The sequence below is a fragment of the Peromyscus leucopus genome, chromosome 9 (genome assembly GCF_004664715.2).
Source record: "Peromyscus leucopus breed LL Stock chromosome 9, UCI_PerLeu_2.1, whole genome shotgun sequence".
In the NCBI taxonomy this organism is placed as follows: domain Eukaryota; kingdom Metazoa; phylum Chordata; class Mammalia; order Rodentia; family Cricetidae; genus Peromyscus; species Peromyscus leucopus.
This window is the reverse complement of record NC_051070.1, coordinates 67,118,668-67,141,440: the sequence shown is the minus strand read 5'-3', so window position 1 is coordinate 67,141,440 and position 22,773 is coordinate 67,118,668. Positions and strand designations below refer to the sequence as shown.

General features: G+C 40.5%; 1 protein-coding gene and 1 long non-coding RNA gene across 4 annotated transcripts in view; one reads left to right on the top strand and one right to left on the bottom strand.

Moving 5' to 3' along the window:
- The window catches only part of Mphosph8 (M-phase phosphoprotein 8), a 39,630-nt gene extending 24,101 nt beyond the window's left edge, over positions 1-15,529 (top strand). The window contains exons 11-14 of one of the 3 annotated variants that reach the window (XM_028858132.2): positions 1,524-1,678; positions 13,849-13,976; positions 14,869-14,952; positions 15,243-15,529. In XM_028858132.2, coding sequence (XP_028713965.1) covers positions 1,524-1,678; positions 13,849-13,976; positions 14,869-14,952; positions 15,243-15,284 — 409 coding nt within the window. In that variant the 3' untranslated portion in view covers positions 15,285-15,529. Of the gene's footprint in view, positions 1-1,523; positions 1,679-13,848; positions 13,977-14,868 lie in introns of all 3 variants that reach the window. The other 2 variants (XM_028858131.2, XM_037208504.1) reach the window with 2 other exon arrangements.
- Positions 14,868-18,463, bottom strand: LOC114683798. The gene is made up of 3 exons (XR_003733207.2): positions 17,228-18,463; positions 16,809-16,948; positions 14,868-16,069 (listed from the first exon to the last, which is right to left on the bottom strand). It is a non-coding gene; the product is annotated as an uncharacterized LOC114683798 (long non-coding RNA).
- Positions 18,464-22,773: the final 4,310 nt, after the last annotated feature.

Below are 22,773 nucleotides of genomic sequence, written 5' to 3'. Positions count from 1 at the left end.
TTATTCTTTGAACACATGGGTAACTGCAGAGCGCCTGGCAGTAGGGTGCCCAGCCTTCTTTCCTCAGGACTAAGAGGCTCTCATTTCTAATTATTCATTCATGCATTAGCCAAATGCTACGTGAATTTTGTGACACTGTTTCAAAGGCAGCCAGTATTATGGAGAAGACTGAGTAAAAGTTGCCCTTTTGCAACTACTGTTCCAACAAGAGGAGATGGATGAAAAGGAAATTTAAAGGCCACCTCATGAGAGGGAGGTCAACTGACGTCACAGTTGTAGTTCCTTTTCACAAAGGTAGTGCTGGGTTGTGTGGTTCAGGTATAATCCCAGCTACTTAGGCAGCTAAAGCATAAGGATTCCAAGCCCAAGCTCTACTTGGGCTACAGAAAGAGGTCAAGACCAGTCTGAGCAACGTAGTAAAATCCTATCTCTACATAAAAAGCAAAGACAGGCCAGAGAGGTAGGGAGCACAGTGGAAAGAGTGCTCGATATGCACCCACGTGAACAAGGTGGGTGGCCATGGTCTTGTTCACACCTGTTAGCACAGCACTGCAACAGTGGAGACAGGAGGTTGCCAGGGGTGTCTGGCTACCAGCCTAACTGGTATATTCAAAGGAATAGGGCAGAGAGTGATGAAGATAAGACGACACACAGTGCTGTCCTCTGGCCTACACACAACACAGAATCAGAAAAAAAAGCAGTTTCTAAAAGCGCAAGTCAGGGCTAGGGATATAGCTTAGTGGTAGAGCACTTGTCTTAGCCATGTGCAAGGGCCTAGGTACTGCAAAAAATAAAATCAAAAAGTTATACAGTAGAGCTGAGTGGTGGCAGCAGCATACGTCTTTAATCACAGCACTCAGGAGGCAGAGGAAGGCAGATCTCCGAGTTCAAGGCCAGCCTGGTCTACAGAGTGAGTTCCAGGGCAGCCAAGGCTACACAGAGAAACCCTGTCTCGGGGGAAAAAATAAAAGTTAAAAAGCAAAATTAGTGGGAAGGCTTTATGAGCATAAATACATCTTTTTGTGGTTTTCTTTTACAGGAGGGGAAGAGAAGGCAGGGTCTCATGTATTCCAGTCTAGCCTCACACTCACTGTAGCTGAGGCTGGCTTTGACCTTCTGACCTTCCTCCTAAGTACCAGGATTATAGATGCATGCCATCACACCTGATTATGTGGGGCTAGTGATCAAACTCTGGGTTTCATGCATGCTAAGCAAGAACCCTACCAACTGAGCTACATCCCCAACCCCTAATGTATATATTTTAAACTTTAATTGTACAGTAGGATACAGCATTATATTGATACAGTACACAATGTGTAATGACCAAATTAGGGTAGCTGAAGTTTTTTTAATTTGTTGATATTTATGTGGTACAGTGTAATTCAGGACATTTACATTAAAAAAATAGGGTCTCTCTAGCCCAGGCTGGCCTCAAACTCAGTGTCTATCAGCATACTGAATTCTGAGGTGTGATTCACCATACCCAACTATTATATTAACAGTCTGTTGTTTTCTCTCACTAGACTTTCAAGAGTTGCAGAAGAAACAATAAGGGATTATTTTGAATCTCGCCTTGTTCTTTTGGAACCTGTTTTCCCAATAGCCTGTCATCGGCTCTGCGAAGGACCAGACTTCTCAACAGATTTCAATTACAAGCCCCCTCAGAACATACCAGAAGGTAAGTATATGCTCTCCTTCAGCCATGCGTGTGTGAAGCTCTAGTCTGTAAGATGAGTTTATCCTCAGGAAGACCTTTACTTTGAAGGAACTCTGTAGCAGAAACCACTGTGTGATGGCTGGCAGAGCTGCTCTGGCCGGAGGCCTCCCCATCCCACTTTACCTACCACTGTGAGTCCTTGAAAATGTTAGGAGTTGGTTCTTGATAATTAGAGTTGTTGACTAAGTTTTACCTTTTTTTTTTACTCCTAAATTTTATTGTATCTACTGGGATCCCCCTTGTTTGGTTTCTTCTTTCAGTTTTTGTTTTTTTTTGTTTTGTTTTTGAGACAGGGTCTCACTATGTACTTCAGCTGTCCTGGAACTTGCTATGTAGTCAAACTAGCCTTGAACTTGAGATCCACCTGGCTCAGCTTCCCTGTGTGCTGGGATTAAAAATATGCTCTACCATGCCTGGCTTGGGTTGTGCTTGTTTGTTTTTAATAGTATTGTTCCAGTACTCCTGTCTCGGCCTTCTGAGGCTGTCCCCCTCCCATTAGAATGAATGACAGCTATAAGCAGTTCTGATGCCTGGGGGGTCATCACTCTACTCAGTAGTGGAGCTGCCAGGAAGCTGCCCTTGCCCAAGTGAGCAGCCTAGCTGTGCTCATGCAGCAACCTTAATTAAATGTAGTGGGCCATCAAAAACAAAAGTAGTCTGGCAATAGTGGCTCATACCTTTAATCCCAGCACGCAGAGGCAGGCGGATCTCTGTGAGTTCGAGACCAGCCTGATCTACAAGTTCCAGGACAGCCAGGGGTTTTACATAAAGAAACCCTGTCTTGAAAAACCAAACAAACAAAAACAAAACTAGGAGAGGGACCTATGGGGCAGAAGTGGTTTGGTGGGTGTGGGGGAAGGGAATAAGAGCGTAATGATGGAATATGATGGGGTATATTAGATGAATAGATGAAGTTGTGAAAGAATAAATAAAAGCAGAAGGGCTGACCTGAGTTCAGTTACCAGAACCCACGTGGTAGAAGAGACCTTCTCCTGAGGGCTGTCCTCTTGTCTTCCCATTCGTACCATGGCACATTCAAGGAGGGCAGATAACATCATCTCTCCCTTTAAGTGGAAAATAGGGCCCTGGCTATTGTGTTAAACATCTTTTTCCTCAATTTAAAGATGTCTACTTAGGACCGGTGAGGTAATTGAGTAGGTAAGGCTTCTGCCTGTTGATGTAACCAACCGTCTTATTAAATAAGAAACACAGAAACAATGTAAAAGAGAAAGTCGAGAGGTCAGAGCTCAGAGCTAAATCTCACCCTTCCTTCTGCTGTCCCAGCTTCGCGAAAAGAGACCTACTTCCTGCCGGTTAGTTTTTTTAAAGTATGTTGTTCTGCCTTCTCATTGGTTGTAAACCCAAACACATGACTGCCTCGTCACTGTCTGAATGTACAGCCCCCTAGGTCTTAAAGGTATATGTCTCCAATGCTGACTGTATCCCTGAACACACAGAGATCTTATGGGATTAAAGGCGTGTGCCACCACCGCCACACTCTTGCTATGGCTCTAATAGCTCTGACCCTGAACACACAGAGATCTTATGGGATTAAAGGCGTGTGCCACCACCGCCACACTCTTGCTATGGCTCTAATAGCTCTGACCCCCAGACAACTTTATTTATTAACATACAATCAAAATAATATTTCAGTACAATTAGATTACCACCACATTTCCCCTTTTCTATTTTAATAAAAAGAAAAAAAGCAAAAGGTTATAACTAACAAAAGAAAAACTATATACAAAAGTACAATAACTATATACAATATATACAAGTAATAAATACCTAAACAGGTATTTGACAAATCAGAGAAAATAATTCCATTTTCTATCCTATTTTGGTAAATCCAAGATGTATCTAATGCATTTTCTATCCTAATTAATTTTCAACTATAACTAACTAATCTTCAACCATAACTAACTAATCTTCAACTCCCTCAGAGACCCAAGAAGGGAATAATATTAGCTAACAAAAATAAAAACAGGAAGTGCATCCAAGCAACTTCCAAAAAATTTTGTGAGTTGACAGAAACAGCCAGCTGCCTGGGCAGTCACCTGAGGTTTCTCCGCAGTGTTGGGGCATCATCTTCAGCCTATAGGCTCAGTGTATCTGACAGACTCATTTGGAAGTAGGATGTACACAAGATCAACAGTTCAACCTCACATTGGGTGAGAGCAGTCCACGTACCAGAAACACCTGAATTCCACTAGTGTTCTGTCATGATTCAGGATTTTAAATTCTGGAAATTGTTGACAGTTTTTAAATTCAACTGTCCATTCTTCTTGGCTGTGTATATATGGCTTCATCTCAGCATCCCCTTCTTCTCCACATCCCTCTATTAAATGCCAGTCTACTTTTGAGAGGCATGAGCTTTCAGCTGCTGTTCCATTGTACAACAGAATCCATCGGCCCTCTGCCTGTTAAGCTGCTTTGAAGAAAAGGGCACCGTACCTTTTCCGGATGCGAAGGCCATTTCAGGGATGGGGCCGTATTGTCCTGGCCTCAGAAGATGCCTTTTGATAAAGCCATAACCACACTTGTTTTGGCAAGAATCAGTAGTCCCTTGTTTCGTGTTCTGTCTGTCCATTTTGTCCTGTTGATTTGAGGATACTTTGTTGTCCAGTGGCTAACTTTTGCCACAAGGAAAGTTGACTCCATATGCAGTTTCTTCAATGCCCATATTTTCTCTGAAGTAGATTAGTACTGCCAGGAGCTGACATGTCTCAAAAAAGAAAAATTTTCTAAGTTATTAAAACATTTTAAATGCCATATTCTGTAGATCTCTGAAGGGTTTGAAGATGACCTGTCTAAAACATCTCTGCTTAATTTTTTAAAACATATCTAATATGACTACAAGTTCTATGATAATGTCTAACTACTAGCTTTCATTTCTTTATATCCTAATAGTTGATAATAATAACATTCAAGGATCAGAAATTTGCATTACATTGTTAAATGGATGGAATAAATACAATTAGAAATATACATATAGCATTTTCTAACAATATCAGTTTCAAATTTGTATACAATATAAAACAATCCAATCCAATGTAAAGTATTTAAAATTAGTAATTGTCTTTTTCTTTTCTTTCTTTCTTTTTTTTTTTTTTTTTTTTTTTTAAAACAAGAACCTTAAATCTAATCTCCTTTGCTTAGCCTTTTTCCTAACCCTTGACAATAACTTGTAACCAACCCCCCTAAATACTGAAAATTATCCCAGACCCAAAACCCATTAAAAAGACCAAAAAACAACCCGCCCCACACCACCTCTTTGGGAATGTGGGCGTCGTATTCTTAAAATTGCTTCCTGCTGGGTATGGGCGAAGTTTTCTTTATCCTGAAAGAAAGATTTTAGGTTAATTGTCAAATTCTAGGAGAGGTAACTATATCCTTCATTATCCAGTCTGTGTATAATGCCAAAGTTCAGGGTTTATCTCAAGTCCTTATTCAAGTAGTCTTTGAGACTGGATCATCTCAGCTAGTCATCTCAAATTTGCTCTGAGCACCTTGTAGTTCAAAGCTGATCTATGGATGATGTTTGTCAGCTTAATGATATTATTATTGTCCACGTGGAATTGTTGTTGTTGTGGGGCCCCATCTTCTTTCTGGAGACTTCAGTTGATGTTAGGCCTGGCCTTGATTTCCTGCAGAAAACTGATAAGAGACTCGAACACAAAAACATATATATGCAGCTAGCCTTTTTTCTAGAATTAGTTAGTACTCTATGTGACCATTCATATCTTAACAAAGTTTAAAATGTATATATATATATTAATCTTATAAATTTTGATATAAAATTTATACTTTGAGAAAAGTTTAAAGAATCAGAATAGAATCAAAGAGTTGAGATTAGTAATAGAATAGTCCCTTAATTAATTTTGCTTTTGTCCTGTACCATAGCAGAAGATGGCTCTTATTCTGGCATGATACAGGGAGTTTGCATTTTCCTTTTAACAACATGCTTGAGTTTAAAGAAGGAGAGAGCCATTCTCCAACTCCAAAGTCAGCTTTAAATTTTAATTGAACTGGGACTGTTAGAAGACAAATAGTGTTAAATCTTTAGAGAAAAGCAGAAACAAACATTTAGGAAGACATAAAATTTTTTAGATAATATATACCCATACACCGTTTCATTCTGTTTCTTGGGATAGATGATTTGTCATTTTTCTTCAGTTGTCTCATTTGTCCAGTGTTCTTCAGATTCCTTAACCTTCATTTTCCTAAAAGACAAAAACAAAAACCTTTCCCCAAGACTAATTTTGGGGATGTTCCTTTTTCGCAAGTTATTATCTGATTAAATGAAAAGGCATGTTTTATTGATACAAGTTAGTTTAAATTGGATGTTCATGCTGGTTGATGAACTATCACCTCCTCAATTAAGAGGTCTCTCTTGTTCAAATCGAACCTTTATCAATTTTGATGGTACCCACAGCTTATCTTCTCCTGTGGAAACAAAAGCAAAACCACGTCCCCAATGTAATACATACCCTGGTTTCCATTCTGAGGTCAGCACATCCTTAAAGTATATAGGCTGATTTAATTCTGTAGTTTTTTCTATTATCCAATGTCTCTCTGCAGCTGTTGTTCCTTTCTCATTGGCATTCAGAAAATTCAAAGTTAGAAGAGCATTATGTAGTCTATTTCTGGGGGTTTTTGTTACCCATTTCTGTTTATTTAGCATATCCTTTAGAGTTCTGTTTGATCTTTCTATAACTGCTTGACCTGTAGGATTATGTGGTATGCCTGTAATATGCTTTATATTGTAATAAGCAAAAAACTGTTTCATTTTAACAGAGACATATGATGGAGCATTGTCAGTTTTGATTTGTGCAGGTATACCCATGATGGCCATAACTTCTAGCAAATGAGTGATTACAGAATCAGCTTTTTCAGAACTCAAAGCAGTTGCCCATTGAAATCCTGAATAAGTATCGATAGTGTGGTGTACATATTTCAATTTTCCAAATTCTGCAAAGTGAAACACGTCCATCTGCCAGATTTCATTTCTCTGAGTACCCTTTGGGTTACATCCTGCTGGTAATGGCATTTGATTGTAGACGGAACAAGTAGGACATTTCTTTACTATTTCTTTGGCTTGTTGCCAGGTTATGGAAAAATCCTTTTTTAAACCTTTACTATTGACGTGATGTTTTTTATGAAATTCTGAGGCTTCCAGCACATTTCCTATCAATAATTTATCAATCTCATCATTGCCTTGTGCCAGAGGGCCTGGCAGACCAGTATGGGATCGAATGTGAGTTATATATAAAGGATGATTCCTTTTCCTGATTGTATCTTGTAATTGAATAAATAGTGAAGTTAATTCTGAAGCATCAGGGATAAATTCTGCAGTCTCAATATGTAACACCACTCTTTCAGCATACTGAGAGTCAGTTACTATGTTGAGAGGTTCTGAAAAATCCATTAATACCAACAGAATAGCATACAATTCTGATTTTTGAACTGAATTATACGGACTTTGAACCACTTTACTTAAATTTTCTGATTTGTAACCAGCCTTTCCTTCTTTGTTGGCATCTGTATAAAATGTACGAACTCCAGATATGGGTTTTTGCCGTACAATTTGAGGCAAGATCCATTCAGCTCTCTTTATAAGATCAATTCTATTGCTTTTGGGATATTTGCTGTTAATTTCTCCCAAAAAATTACTGCAAGCTCTTTGCCAAGGTTCACTTTCTGTCCATAATTTTTCAATGTCCTCCTTAGTTAATGGTACGACAATTTCTGCTGGGTCTATGCCTGCTAATTGACGAAGTCTCAATTTTCCTTTGTAAATCAAGTCAGAGATTTTTTCCACATAAGTTTTTAATTTTTTATTTGGTTTATTTGGTAAAAATATCCATTCCAATATAATATCTTCCCTCTGCATTAATATTCCAGTAGGAGAACGCCTAGAAGGTAAGATAACTAAAATGCAATCCAGCTTTGGATCAATACGATTCACGTGTCCTTCATGCACTTTCTTTTCTACCAAGGCTAATTCTTTCTCAGCTTCAGGTGATAATTCTCTTGGACTATTTAAGTCCTTGTCACCTTCTAAGGTTTTGAACAAATTAGTCAGTTCATCATTTTTTACCCCAACAATAGTTCGTAGATGAGAAATGTCTCCAAATAATCTTTGAAAGTCATTAAGAGTCTGTAGTCTATCTCTCCGAATTTGCACCTTTTGGGGTCTAATTTTTTGTAGCTCTATTTTATATCCTAAATAATTAATAGAATCTCCTCTTTGTATCTTTTCAGGAGCAATTTGTAATCCCCAGCAAGGCAAAATTTTCTTTACTTCTTCAAACATTATTTCTAAAGTATCTGCATTTGAGTCAGCTAGTAAAATATCGTCCATATAATGATAAATTATAGATTTAGGAAATTTTTTACGTATCACTTCCAATGGCTGTTGCACAAAATATTGGCACAGAGTTGGGCTATTCAACATTCCCTGTGGGAGGACCCTCCATTGAAATCTTTTAACCGGTTGAGAATTATTATAAGTAGGCACTGTAAAAGCAAATCTTTCTTTGTCTTTTTCTTGTAAGGGTATTGAAAAGAAACAGTCTTTTAAATCAATAACTATGAGAGGCCATCCTTTTGGTAACAGAGTAGGCAAAGGCATCCCAGATTGTAGAGAGCCCATTGGCTGAATTACTTTGTTAATTGCTCTAAGGTCTGTTACCATTCTCCATTTACCAGATTTCTTTTTAATAACAAATACAGGAGAATTCCAAGGGCTGGTTGATTCTTCAATATGCTGAGCATTTAACTGTTCTTCTACCAGCTCTTCTAAAGCCTGGAGTTTCTCTGTTGTTAAAGGCCATTGTTGGACCCATACAGGCTTGTCTGTTAACCATTTTAAAGGTAGAGCTGTTGGTGTCTTTGGAAGATCATCAGTTATTGTGCCCTGTTCTTGTATAATATGGATGGCTGGTGACCACTCATTAGAACAATATCTTCTAATATTTCTCTCAGTAACATGTGCTAGTTTATGATTTGTTTCTGAGATTGGAGGGATGTTAATCTGAGTATTCCATTGTTGCAACAAGTCTCGACCCCACAGGTTCATAGTTATGTTGGCCACATATGGTTTTAATTTTCCTCTCTGTCCTTCTGGACCTATACATTCGAGCCATCTTGCACTCTGTTTCACCTGAGATAATGTCCCAATTCCTAACAGTTGAACGTTTACCTCCTGAAGAGGCCAAGTTGGATGCCAAAATTCTGGTGCAATTATGGTAACGTCCGCACCTGTGTCTACCAGACCAGACAACAAAACACCATTTATTTTTATTGTTAATTTTGGTCTTTGTTCATTAATAGAAGTTTGCCAAAAAATTTTCTTTATGTTTTCTCCTGAATTTTCTATTCTCTCTGTTTCATCTTCCTGACCAGCATGATTTATTCCAATAGGCATTTGGCTATTTAATCGCTCTCCAGAGCAGGTATTTCCTCTATGGCTGCAGGAAAGGTTTGAACTGGATTTGCACTGGGGGCCTGCCTGAGGCCCCTCTGGGAGTTTCCCGAAGACTGAGGCAAAGGATTACCCTGTCTGTCCTTTGTTGATCTACATTCGTTGGTCCAGTGTTTTCCCTTACCACACCTTCTGCATACTCCAGAAGGAAGGGGCCTTCTGTTGCCATTGTTCCTTGAAGAAACATTGTTTCTGGGAATGACCTGTCTACAGTCCCTTTTCAAATGTCCTTGCTTCCCACATCCAAAACATCTAACACTCCTCAAACCTTTTGAAATTACTTCTCCTACCCATGTATCATCATGCTCATCAGCTTCAACATTAATTGTTTCTCTAATCCAATCTTCCATAGGTGCAGATCTTGCCCTTAATGGCCTGATTATTGTTTTGCATGCTGCATTCGCATTCTCAAATGCCAAAGCTTCAATTATTGCCTTACCAGCTTCTGAATCTGAGACCATTCTCTTTACTGCTGAAGCCAGTCTTTGTAAAAAATCTGTAAAAGACTCTTTTGGGCCTTGCTTCACCTTTGTAAATGACTCAGATTTTTTTCCTGGTTCCTCAACTTTGTCCCATGCATTCAAGGCTGCCGTTCGACATAAAATTAGGGTTTGGACATCATATAAACATTGTGTTTGTGCTGAAGCATATTGGCCTTCGCCCATAAGCTGATCCTGGCAAACTTGTATTCCTTTATCCCTCCATTGTTTTTCTATGTTTTTAGCCTCCTCCTTAAACCAAGTCAGAAATTGAAGTCTCTGGCTGGGTTCCAGAACACCTTGTGCCAGGTCCCGCCAGTCCTGTGGTACTATCCTATTATATGTTGACCAAGAGTTTAACATTTGCTTTACATATGGGGAATGCATGCCATAAGATACTATTGCCTCCTTAAACCTTTTTAAATCCAACATTTCAATTGGAGCCCAATTATTTTGTGTAGCCATTTGATCAGGCATCTGCTGTACGGTTACAGGATAAATTAAGGGTGACTGTGTGAAAACAGGCTTTCTTTCTGCAAACTTATGATCCCGACTTGAAACAACTTCACTGTTAATTTCTTCTGTCTGAATTTTTACAGGTTTAGCAAGTTCTTCTAAAGCTGTTATCCTGGCACTTAAATTGACTATCTTTTTAAATATTAAAATGTGGATTATTATAGTGATAAGGTGCATAATTCCACCAATACTAATATTATATAGTTGTTCCATTGCCAGACTGCCTAAAATTTCGAACAAAAACCAATTTTCTTCCAATGTACACATAAAACCCATATCTTTTTTAAACGTGGAAAAAAATTCTCTTTTAGATAGTTTCCTTTAAAATATCTGATATATTATGACTTACCAAATCTGCGTAGAACAGTAGAAATCCGAGGGGATTTTCAAAACAGCCACCTAGTGTCCCAGGTGTAAATCCAAAGAGAAAGAGAGAGAGAGAGGGGGAGAGAGAGAGAGAGAGAGAGAGAGAGAGAGAGAGAGAGCAAGAAAGCGTAGCTGGCTAAAGTTTAAATGCAGCCACGTGTTCCCTCTTGTGCCGAATCAAGGCTTGGGTCTGGCTTCCTTAAGCTCCGACCACGTGCGTTGGCTTTACAGGCAAGGCTCTGTTCGGCAGGGCAACTCTGAGTTGTTTGTAGCACCGGCTTTAAGCAAGCAGGATTTAAGCAAGCAGCTCACCGATAGTCCAGCCTGAGGTCAAGCAGAACTAGACCCAGGCTCGGACTAAGAAGCCGATCGCCGCCGGCCGCCGCGTGCCACCGCCGCCGCCGCGGGCCGCCTGCCGCCCTTGCGGGAAAGCGGACCTGCCGCCAAGCCAAGCAGTTTTTAATGGATTCTTGTCACGTTGGGCGCCAGATGTTGATGTAACCAACCGTCTTATTAAATAAGAAACACAGAAACAATGTAAAAGAGAAAGTCGAGAGGTCAGAGCTCAGAGCTAAATCTCACCCTTCCTTCTGCTGTCCCAGCTTCGCGAAAAGAGACCTACTTCCTGTCGGTTAGTTTTTTTAAAGTATGTTGTTCTGCCTTCTCATTGGTTGTAAACCCAAACACATGACTGCCTCGTCACTGTCTGAATGTACAGCCCCCTAGGTCTTAAAGGTATATGTCTCCAATGCTGACTGTATCCCTGAACACACAGAGATCTTATGGGATTAAAGGCGTGTGCCACCACCGCCACACTCTTGCTATGGCTCTAATAGCTCTGACCCTGAACACACAGAGATCTTATGGGATTAAAGGCGTGTGCCACCACCGCCACACTCTTGCTATGGCTCTAATAGCTCTGACCCCCAGACAACTTTATTTATTAACATACAATCAAAATAATATTTCAGTACAATTAGATTACCACCACATCTGCCACCAAGCCTGATGACCTAGTTTGATCCCTGAACCCCACGTGGTAGAAAGAGAACTAGCTCCCAAAAGTTGTCCTCTGCCCTCCACACACTGTGTATCACATAGAATAAAAAGTTTTCTTTTTAAATGTTTTTTAAAAGCATTGCTGTAACCTACATCATAATGTGGTATTTATAAGTAGATTACTGCTACTGGTAATGCATTTGGAGATTTCTAGGAACTAAAACAGATATTTATTTGTACATATAATAAATGCAAATATAGAGACAAAAATTTTTTAATGTGTATTCATAATCCAGGTGTGGTTATCCACACCTATCATCCTAGCACTTAGAACACTTTCAGATTACACATTTGTGTGCCCATGTGTGCATTCATGCATGGTACATGGGTAGAGGTCAGAGGATAACATTGCAGGAGTCAGTTTTCTCCTTCACCATGTGGAGCCCAGGGTGGACCTTGTGGTCAGGGTTGGTCAGTATGTGCCCTTTAACTGGAGAGCCATTGTTCTGACACACACACAAACACCATGTTAAACATTTTTTGTTTTTTCATTACATTTGCGTGGGTGTGCTAGTGCCAGGGTGTATGTGCACATGAGAACAGTTTTGGGGAATCAGTTCTCTCCTCCGGTGTGGGTTCTCTGGGAGTCCAACTTACATGGTCAGGCTTGGCAGCAGGTACCTTTACTCACTGAGCCATCTCATGCAACCTTAGCACTTGTGAGGCTGAGACAAGAGGACCAATTCCAGTGCAGAGTGTTTGCTTAATATGCAGAAAACCTGAGCTTGGTCCCCAGCCTAACATAAACTGTGTCTAGTGGTATATCTCAGGAGGTGGGGGCAAGAGAATCAGAATTTCAAGGTTATCTTTTTGGATAGTAGTGAATTTGAAGATATCCTGGGCTACTTGAAATCCTGTGTCTCAAAAAAAAAATTTTTTTTTTTTTTTAAGGAAATACAACATTATTTATAGCCAATTGCTGCCTTGCTGACTAATGAATTTGGTTTAGTTTTATGTTCTTAGACTTAGGCTTTTCTTAAACTCCCAACAGTTTAACTCCCAACTCGTTCCTCAGTCTCTTAAGTACTGGCCTTAGAGCACATAATATTATGACTGACTCATGATTGTTTTGAATATTATAGGCCGTATGCATTGCAGGAAGGGGGCATTTGGCTTGATTTTACCATGAATTATTAGATAGATATATAACTGGACCAACCATACGTAATTATTTTGTTTTGCTTTTCCTTACTTGCATGAAGAAACTCTACCATTCTTCTAACATCTTTTTATTTTGTCATCCTGAAATGTGAGGCCCTAATAGGCATAGAATGGCATTTCAGACAAACCCCAGCAGCAGGCTCAAAGTCTCAGCCTGGCCATTCTCTGTCACTCCATGCTTTCTAAGCATATTCAAAGGAGGTAGGGTATAGCTCAGTGGTAGAACATTTGTCTTTCTTAGCTTCCACAAGTTCCTTAGTTCAATTCCAAGCACCACCAAAACAAAACAAAACAAAAAACTCTTTAATGATATGTAGGCAATGTAGAATTTTTATATACCTCTGGAGAGGCTTTCGATTCTTAAGAACTGTAACAACTAGACTGGTTAGTTATTACAAATGGTCACATGAATTTCTATCTCCTAAACCATCTTGCTGGCTCCCAAGATGGTTTTGTTGTTGTTTGTTTTGTAGTTCTGGGGATAAGAGTTGAAGTGTGTGCATGTTACACATAGAGATGCTTACCACCAAGCCTGAGGCCTGGATTGATCAGGGAGCCCACACAATGGAAGGAGAGAACCAGCTCCCATATGTAGTCCTCTGACTAGCACGCATTGATGTCAAATCATGTAAATTTTGTTTTAAAAACAGAGTAACTGAGGCTGGAGAGTGAGCTCAGCAGTTAAAAGTGGTTGCTACTCTTGCAGAGGACCTGGGTTCAGCTTCCAGCACCCACATGACAGACAACTGTAACTCCATTTTCAGGAGTTCTTAACCCCCTTTCTGGTCTCTGCAGGCAGCAGGTACGCATACATACATGCAGGCAAAACACTCACACACAAAATGCTACCTTCAGTATAGACAGAAAAGTCATACATGAAGTCTCTTCCCTGGGGGTTACTGAGTTCTGTGGTGTGAACTGTAGGATCAAGTGCAAGTGCTGTGAGTGGGAGCCTTCTCAGTACAAGTGGCAGGAGGATCTGCCAGGGACTGCCTCCTGTCAGCAGAGCTGACCCTACCCCCACACACTGTGATAGCATTAATCTCCTGCTCTCCCTTCTTCAGGCTCTGGTGTCCTGCTCTTTATTTTCCATGCAAACTTCTTGGGTAAAGAAGTTATTGCTCGGCTCTGTGGACCATGCAGTGTACAAGCTGTAGTTTTAAATGATAAATTTCAACTTCCTGTTTTTCTGGTAAGATTTTTCTGTAGTTCATTATTGAAAATTCTGATCAGAAGCCAGATGACTTAAGTTTAAGGTCTTTAAAATGTCTGTAGGTGCTTTGAGAGCCTTTGTGTGGGTGTGCACACCATACATACACACATACAAAAAATGTTCATTCCTACATTAGACTAGGACAATTCCCATTTATTATAAAAGAAAATAATCCCAATTTTGTTTTAAAATATTTAATGTTTACCTGTTTATTTACTTTAATGCTACCAATGTCTTAGAACCAACATTCTGACAATAATTTCTTAGCCCTGAGAATTTTTTACATGAGGCCAGAATATGAAGTGGTTGTGTTTATGCTTGTTAATTAGTGTATCCTCTTTTGATATAAAGGAATGCTTTTTGGTATGATTTGGTTGAAATAAAGCCATCATCCAACCTTCAACTCCTGATACTCTTACGTGATTGCTGAGTATCAGAGTTCTGTGGTCAGTCATCTGTGTGCACCATCACTCCTAACTTAAAAGGAAATTGTTCATTGTGCCACTTTGGAATTCCTTCCTAAGGCTAAATTAACATGGTTAGTCACAGTCATATTTCTTCTGTTTGAGATGGGGTCTCAGCATGCAGCCCTCATAGGCCTTGATCTTGCATTAATCCTCCCATGTGCTGAGATGTTGTCTCCCCCCACCTCCCAGACAGGGTTTCTGTGTCGTTTTGGTGCCTGTCCTGGATCTCACTCTGTAGAGCCATCCAGTATCAGGCTAGTCTGGGCTACACAGGGAGAGCCTATCCCAAAATTTAGAGAAAGAAAAAAACCCTCAGTTCTCTGGTTTCTACTGTAAAAGGTTCTAGGGTTTGCAGATGTCACAGATGTGAGTCTATCTGACTTTATTTTCTCTTTTCCCTCCAGGATAGTCACTTTGTTTACTCATTCAGCCCTGTGGCCGGCCCTAATAAATTGTTTATAAGGTTGACGGAAGCACCCTTTGCCAAGGTGAAAATCTGTTTCATATTTGGGATTACTGCTCAAGTAGTCAGTGCACAGGGTACTCATGGGTCTGAATGTTGGCACTGAGGCAGGTGTGCACTGCATACCTGGCTGAAAGTAAAGTCTGAGGGCATCCCTGCTGAGCAGTCCAAATCCTGACTTCCATATGAAAGGAAGCTGGACTTTTAAACCATTCTTAATGGTTGTGTAATACAGCAACTTATGGGACTGTTTTTACTAAAAATAGCAGTACCCCAGTGTTTAGGTGTGCACTAACATTCATTTTTCTTCTCTAGGTTAAGTTGCTAATAGGTGCATACAGAGTGCAGCTGCATTGACCACAGGACTGCAACTGTGTAGCAGTTTGGAATTCTGGTGTACCTGAAATGTTCAGATGTAGTTTTCCCTGTAAACTTGCAATTTAAACCTGTTGCCTGGTAAGGTACAACAGGGGCTTCACCATACATACTCTACATGTGTTTGTGCCATTGTTCAAAATGTTCAATGTTCTGCATAGTTTTATTTCCACAATGTGGAACAGTACATATGAGAACTATTTAATTAAAAACTTTTGAACTTGAAATTTTCTACTAGTCTTTGTGAGTTGTCTTTGAAGAACAAAACAACAACAAAAAAGAATCAGATTCAAGCTGGGCCATGGTGGCTCCTGGTTGTAAGCCTAGAATCTAGGAGGCCGTGGCATGAGTTCAGGGCCTCCCATGCCTACAACATGAGCTTTTCTAAACAATTCGGGTGTAAACCATTTACTAAGTTGAATTTGATGCTCTTGAACTCTGCATGTCATCTTTTGAAAAGGTGAGTCAGTTACAGTCTTGTGTTCCGGCACGTGGAAGACAGAATTTATACATGTATTAAAGTATCTGAAAAAACCTAGCCCATGGCTTTGTACAGTGAATACACTAATAAATTTACTGGTGAAGTAAATAAGAGGCAGGAGGATTAGCTCAAGGACATCTTTGGCTACATAATGAGTTAGAAACTAATTAATTGTAGAAATGTGTCCTGTGGCACATGATTGCTTATAAGGATAAACTGCAAAATAAAGTTTTCTGGTCTGCTGCTGTCTGGGACATTCGGCGTTTTTCTCAAAGCATGCTGTGACCTGTAAGAGACAAATCTTTCATCAGTAAATAGGAATGTTATACATGTACACACAGGCATTGTGTTCTGGTTTTTAGAGAAGCTCTTCCTACATTATATCTGCTGGCTCAGACCTGCTTCAGGATTATAGGCATGTTCTACCATGCCTGGGTCACAGTGTGTCTGTCTGTGCTTTTTAAGAGGTTTCAGCCCTCAAGAAAATAATTTGTTGAACTAGAATCACCAAGCAGCAAGCCATAAAGTCAATACATTTTTTTTCTATTCAGTGTTCTCTAATCCTGTGGCTAGGTACACAACATCCTGTTTTCCTCCTTTCCTGGCTCTCCTGGAACTCACTATGCAGATCAGACTGTCTTCAAACTAAAAGAATCTTCCTCTATCTCCAACTACACCAACAAGCCGTTTTTTTCCTTTAAAAAAATCAAGCTGGGCGGTGGTGGCCCTCGCCTTTAATCCCAGAACTGGGGCAGAGGCAGGCAGATCTCTGAGTTCGAGGACAGCATGGTCTACAAAGTGAGTTCCAGGACAACTAGGGCTGTTACACAGAGAAACCTTGTCTTGAAAAACCAACAAAACAGGTTTTCCCAAGTATAAGCATACACTAATCATAACCAGTGAAATGGCATTTTCATGTCGCTTTTGTCATATTTAAAAGTACATTTGATATTTTAGTAAATTAACTTGATTTACATTTTATCTACTATAAAGCAGGTACTTTAATTAATGACAAGTCCACTTACAATCTTTAAAAAAAAAAATCTGTATTTTCTCCCTCTTTGAAGGCCACATAGGCCAGGGGGTGGTGGCACAGCCTTTGATCCTGTGGATGTGCTTCTCAGGTCTCAAGCAACACCCTCACTGCTGGTCAACTGCACCACACCTGAAACAGACAGAACAGGACAGGAACACCAGAAAATATTAAGTATTTCTATAAAAATCTTATATTGTTGGCATAACAAAACAGAAAATTGATGATTCTCTCTTAAACAAATGAGAGAATGGAGCCAGTGTCCCTAGCATATGTACATCTATATTTTACATTACACAGCATTTTAATATCATACTTTCCAAAGGAACATAAGGTAAAAGTTGTACATTGGGCTGAGAGGAGCTCTGAGAGCCAGTGGCTGGAGCGGCATGACCAAGCTTGTAGGTGTACCTGAGCAGCGATCTTGCAAACAGGTGCGTGTCTTCAGACAATTCCGTTCCAAGAATGTCTCTACAGATTCCTGCCAAAAAAAGATATGTCTGAATCAGCTCATACAAGAAGACCCTTCCCTCCCCTAGACCTCACTAGACATTTCCATTCGAGATATCCAGCTACCCATGCACACACAATGCTATGGGGATATTTAGCAGAGAGGACCTGAAGTGTGGCTCTCTGTCTGGCAATGGGAAGGTTCTGGGCCGATTTGCTCTGATTAAACTGATGTCTGGACTCAAATATTCTGTTGACCACATGGACTAGCAACTAATTCCCAAGATCAAGGACAGAGACGATTTTGTAGATGATGGAGAAAGAAAGCTTTCCAGGCAACCATTTCAAATCCTCAAAATGTGGGGGTGCTTCACCACGGTCTCCAAGGAGAGCCACCCAATGGATTGCCCAGCTTGATGCATGAGTGAGATGAGGCAGCCTATCAGGAGCTTGGGGCCACAGCGAGCACTTTGGGTGCTAAGCTTCATCATAGGCAGCAACCCAAAGAAGAAAACCCATGTATGTAAGGATTTTGAGACTAGAAGGAAAAGACACTTTTTCTTTCTTTGAAATAGGGTCTTCCTATATGTAGCCCTGGAGGTCCTGGAATATATATACACACACACATATTTCCCCTTTGTAAATAAGAACCTGTTGGTGTGTCATTTCCCTTACTCCAATATACCTGAAAACTATAGATGTGATACTCAGAGGATGGAGGGAGCAAGTAAGGAGCAGAAAACATCCTTCTCAAAGACAGGACAACACAAGCATTGCCTCGGTTGCCTCACGGACACAGTAGCGTTATAAGGTTTCAGCTCAAACTCTAAACTGTCTTCTAACAGCAAAACATTGGGGCCTGGTGGTGTGGCACATACCTTTAATTCCACCATCAGGGTGAGGTGGGGCTGGAAGTGTAGATGAACTCCAGGTTAAACTGGTCTCAGAGTCCCTAGGCCAGCTAGGGCTACATAGTGAGATACCATCTCAATCAAAAAAAGAAAGGGAAACACTGGAACTCTGCCCAGGTGTCTATCAGTGGTAGGCCATTTACATGGGCAAGGCTCTGGGTTCAAAGCCACAGGACCACCAGACACAATTGAAAAGAATCTGAGTGGCTGGCCAAGTGGTGGAGGCACACACCTTTAATGTTAGCACTTGGGAGGCAGAGGATCTCTGTGAGTTCAAGGCCAGCCTTGTCTACAGAGTGAGTTCCAGGACAGGCTCCAAAACTACACAGAAAAACCCTGTCTCAAAAAAGAAAAGAAAACAAACAAAAAAAAAGACTGCTCTGGAAAGAGACTGGCTGCTCTTCCAGAACGCCCAGGTTTGATCCCTAGCACCCACATGAAGGTTCACAACAGCCTGTAACTCCAGTTCCAGAGAATCTAATGCCCTCTTCAAGCATTTGTAGGCACTGGGCACACATGTAGTGCATACACATACGTGATACAAGCAAAACACACTCATACACATAAAAATTGAAAAAAAAAAAGTCGAAGTCCAGTTTGGGCTACATAGTGGGTTACAAAGTAAGACTGTCTCAACCCAGACCACACCAACACAGGGACTATTATTACCTATGCCAATGCTGTAAGCACAATCCACAAGGAAGGGCCTTTTTCCAAAGGGAAGAACCACCAACTGATCTAAGGCAGCGGTGTGAGCCTAGCATCCCTGGCTTTTAAACTCTTCTGTATGTGGCTGGACTTTCAGCAATTTCATGTTGTCTTAACAACCTAAGAAGAGAAAAACAAGAGTTTAGCCCTTTAAAAACCAGACATTGTAACTGATCTCTTGAAAGTTCCCAACAGTAATCAAGACTTCAATAAGATACCACTTTGTGTTGCATGGCCTTTTATTTTGAAAAATTATTTTGATTTAGAGGATAATTTCTCTGATTCCAAATCTTCATTTCCTTAAACAACACTGGGTGAATTAAGATTCAGATTAATTTCCTACCATGGCACTAAACTCTACATACCCTAAATTCTAAAAGAGATTCAAATCTGCTAACAATTGAAAATTTTTATGTCCATTTATAATTTTGTGTGTCAGGATAAGCTATACAACACAGGTCAGGAGACAACCACTGGGGGACATTCTCTCCTTCCAACATGTCAGTGCAGAGGTCAAACTCAGGGGTCAGACTTAGCAGCAAGTGCCTTTACCCATAGTCATCTTGATTGTCCATTTTAAAAAGAGAAAAAAGAAAAGCTGGGCAGTGGTAGCACACGCCTTTAATCCCAGCACTCAAAAGGCAGAGAGGCAGGCTCTGTTAGTTCGAAGCCAGCCAGGTCTACAAAGTGAGTTCCAGGACAGCCAGGACTACACTATGGCAAACAGGTAACAATCTGGGGGGGGGGGAGTCATATTTGACTAGAAATCTTAGGAATTTTGCCCTCCCCCAAGATTTGTGTGTGTGTGTGTGTGTGTGTGTGTGTGTGTGTGTGTGTGTGTGTGTGTGTGTACAGATTTGGAGGAGTTTTAAGTTAGAAGTACATAACCACAAATGCTGGAACTGCCTATAATAGTACTGTTCTGAAATGCTGCTGAGGTCTAAAATCTGACATAAGAAATAGTGCCCCAAACTCAAATCTGGATGGGATGAATATTCATGCACAAAAGGCTTACAAAGTTCTGCGAGTGCTCACTGGAGACTCACAGAACTGCTACTATGTACCTTGATGAAACCATGGTTTCTATCATTTTTTAAGTGTGCCATAAATGAAATCAAATAATTGTATTGGAAAAGTGTGGGAAGGGGGCATCTCTAAGCACACCAAAAGTTCAGCAAGGGCATTTTTATATTCTCAGATACACAGTACCATGCACACACCTACGATCGCAAGAGTATTAAAGACACCTTAGTTCTAGGAAAAGTGCCACTCTCTTCCACTGCACATTCTCCGGGCCTCTGAATATACGTTACAAGAAGATAACTAAAGGAGGCCTGTATAAAACACATAATACACACATCCCACTACTATGGAGGCTGTTATTCAAATTACATGTGAACAGTAAAACTAAGGGTATTTAAAGGTATTGAACTCCTGCTATAAAGTAACCTCAAGAAAGGTGACATTTCCTGATGTCTATAGTTTCTTAGCCGGTAAGGATGACTTTCCACCAGAATGCTCCCTACTCAACAGCAGGGATTCTTTCCCAAGAAATGCATGTTTGGAGGTCTATAGGTTTTCTAAGGCTCCATTAGCAAATATGACAAGAGATCCTATAGAGACCAGGGCTCACAACCAATTATGGCCCCTTCCATTTTGACAGATACAATACAGGCTACTAAGGCGATAAGAGTAGGATAGGATCTTTTGTAGGAAACATTTGTCTTTTTCTTTAATATTTTTAGTTAAACTTTGATGTCTATGGGTGTTTTGTCTGCACACATGTCTGTGTACCACATGTGTGCCTGTGACTGGAGTTACAAAAGTTTATGAGCCACTATCTAGGTACTGGGAATTGATCTTGGACTGTTAGGAAGAGCAGCCAGTGCTCTTAACCACTAAGCCATCTCTCAGCACCTCATTTTTTTCCATTAAAGGTTACAGGTAACATCTGATTGAGTTATTAAAGAAATGTTAGGTTTGCAAATACATAAAACCTAATAATTTACAAGATGATGATTTCATCAAATATGTTTTTTAACTTTGTTTTCTAAGACAGATCTTATGTAATTCCAGGCTGGCTTTACACTATATAGCTGAGAATGTCCCTGAACAACTCATCTTCCTGCCTCCCATTCCCAAGTGTTGGAATTATAGGTGTGCACCACCTCAACTGGATAAGTAACAGCTTCAAAGCAAAAATAAACATCCCAGGTTGAGGTCATCAGACTTGAAATAAATAAAGCAAATTCTGGCACAAACATTGAAAACATGCAGCCGCTTCATGCAAGGCAGTTGTAAGGGAAATAGGAAACGCCAGCAAGAGTGATGCTCCGCAAAACCCCTCAGACTCAACAGAACTTGCCCCCTTTTTCTTTGTGCTTTTGAGACATGGTTCTGTCTACTCTAGAACTCAGTATGTAAGACAGGCCAGTGATGAATGTGAGGTAACTGCCCTGTCCCAGCCTCCCAAGCGAGTGTCATACACCAGGTGCAGGAGCTTGCTCCTAGGGCCTCAAGTCTACCAGTGAGCATCACATCCTGCTTGCTCCTTTTTTTTTTTTTTGGAGACGAGGTCTAAGTTGCCCAAATCCCTGAACCAGCTCAGCAGTACAGGAGTGAACCTGTGCCCCTCCTGTCTCAACATCTGAAACAGCTGGGCTTACAGGGATGCACCACAATGCCCAGCTCTAGGAGGCATTTCAAAAGCAAAAACCCAGCACCACCTACGTAGTTTCTTAAGCATGTCAAAGTAAAAATACAGTCATAGAAAACCATCGGAGTGTAACCAGGGTTTGGCTGGACCACAGTGAGTGCATTTTTTATTTATTTTGCTTTTTAAAACAGCGTCCCACTATGCAAGGCAGGTGGGCCTGGAACTTAAGCTCCTCCTGATCATGCCTCTCAGTGCTGGAATTAATAGTGGGCATCAGCATCCCTGGACCAGAAAACTCATTTAGTTTGAACTTACATAAAGAGTTGCACTATTTTCTTTTAAAGTTCAATTTTCAAGTAGATTATTGCCATCTCCAAGGTTGGGCAATATTTCATGTATTGACCATGCAAATAAAAGGCACTGGAGGGGTTGGAGACAGCTCGGTGGTTAAGAGCACGTGTTGCTCTTGCAGAGGACCTAGGTTCAGTTCCCAGCTCCCATATTGGAGCTCTAGTTCCAGGAGACCTTGTTCTGGCCTCCTTGGCACCAAGTACCTGTGTAATGCACATACATACATCAGGTAAAACTCACACACATAAAGTAAAATAAATCTTTAAACTGTTTTCATTAAAATGTTAAAGGCAATGGAAACTATCAAGCAGTAGTTTTTCTCACCATTTACCTATAATCCCACCCTTGCAAATAACATGAAAATCAAGCTATGAGGAAAAACATTTTGCAGGTGTTGTTATATGTTTGTACACATTAAATACCGTCCAAGAGTAGCACTACAGGAATCTAAACATTATGCGAACGATCCATTTAACTGTAGTGATGGAAGAGGCATTACTACAAACTGCTGAGGCAGGATGCCCGCCAGCGGGCAGGACTATCCAGCATGTCCATCCTGGCGTGCACAATGTCCCACTGTGAATGAAGATTTTTTAATATGATTAAATAGCTGTGGTGGCCTTGCCTGTAAACCCAGCCACGATTTTGTATGATGAAATTGGAATGTATGAACTCTAGACTTATTTACACAATTCCACAATCTTTGCCACTCTCAATGGACAACTGAGGAGGGACAACAGAGACCGAGTGAGCAGCAGCCGGGCCTGCTGGCACAGGACAAGACTGTAACCCAGCAACCTGTGAGGCTAAGGCCTACCACAAATAAAAGGCCAGCCTGGGCTAGGGAGGAAATCTCAAAGGCAGCCATCCTATTTGTTACT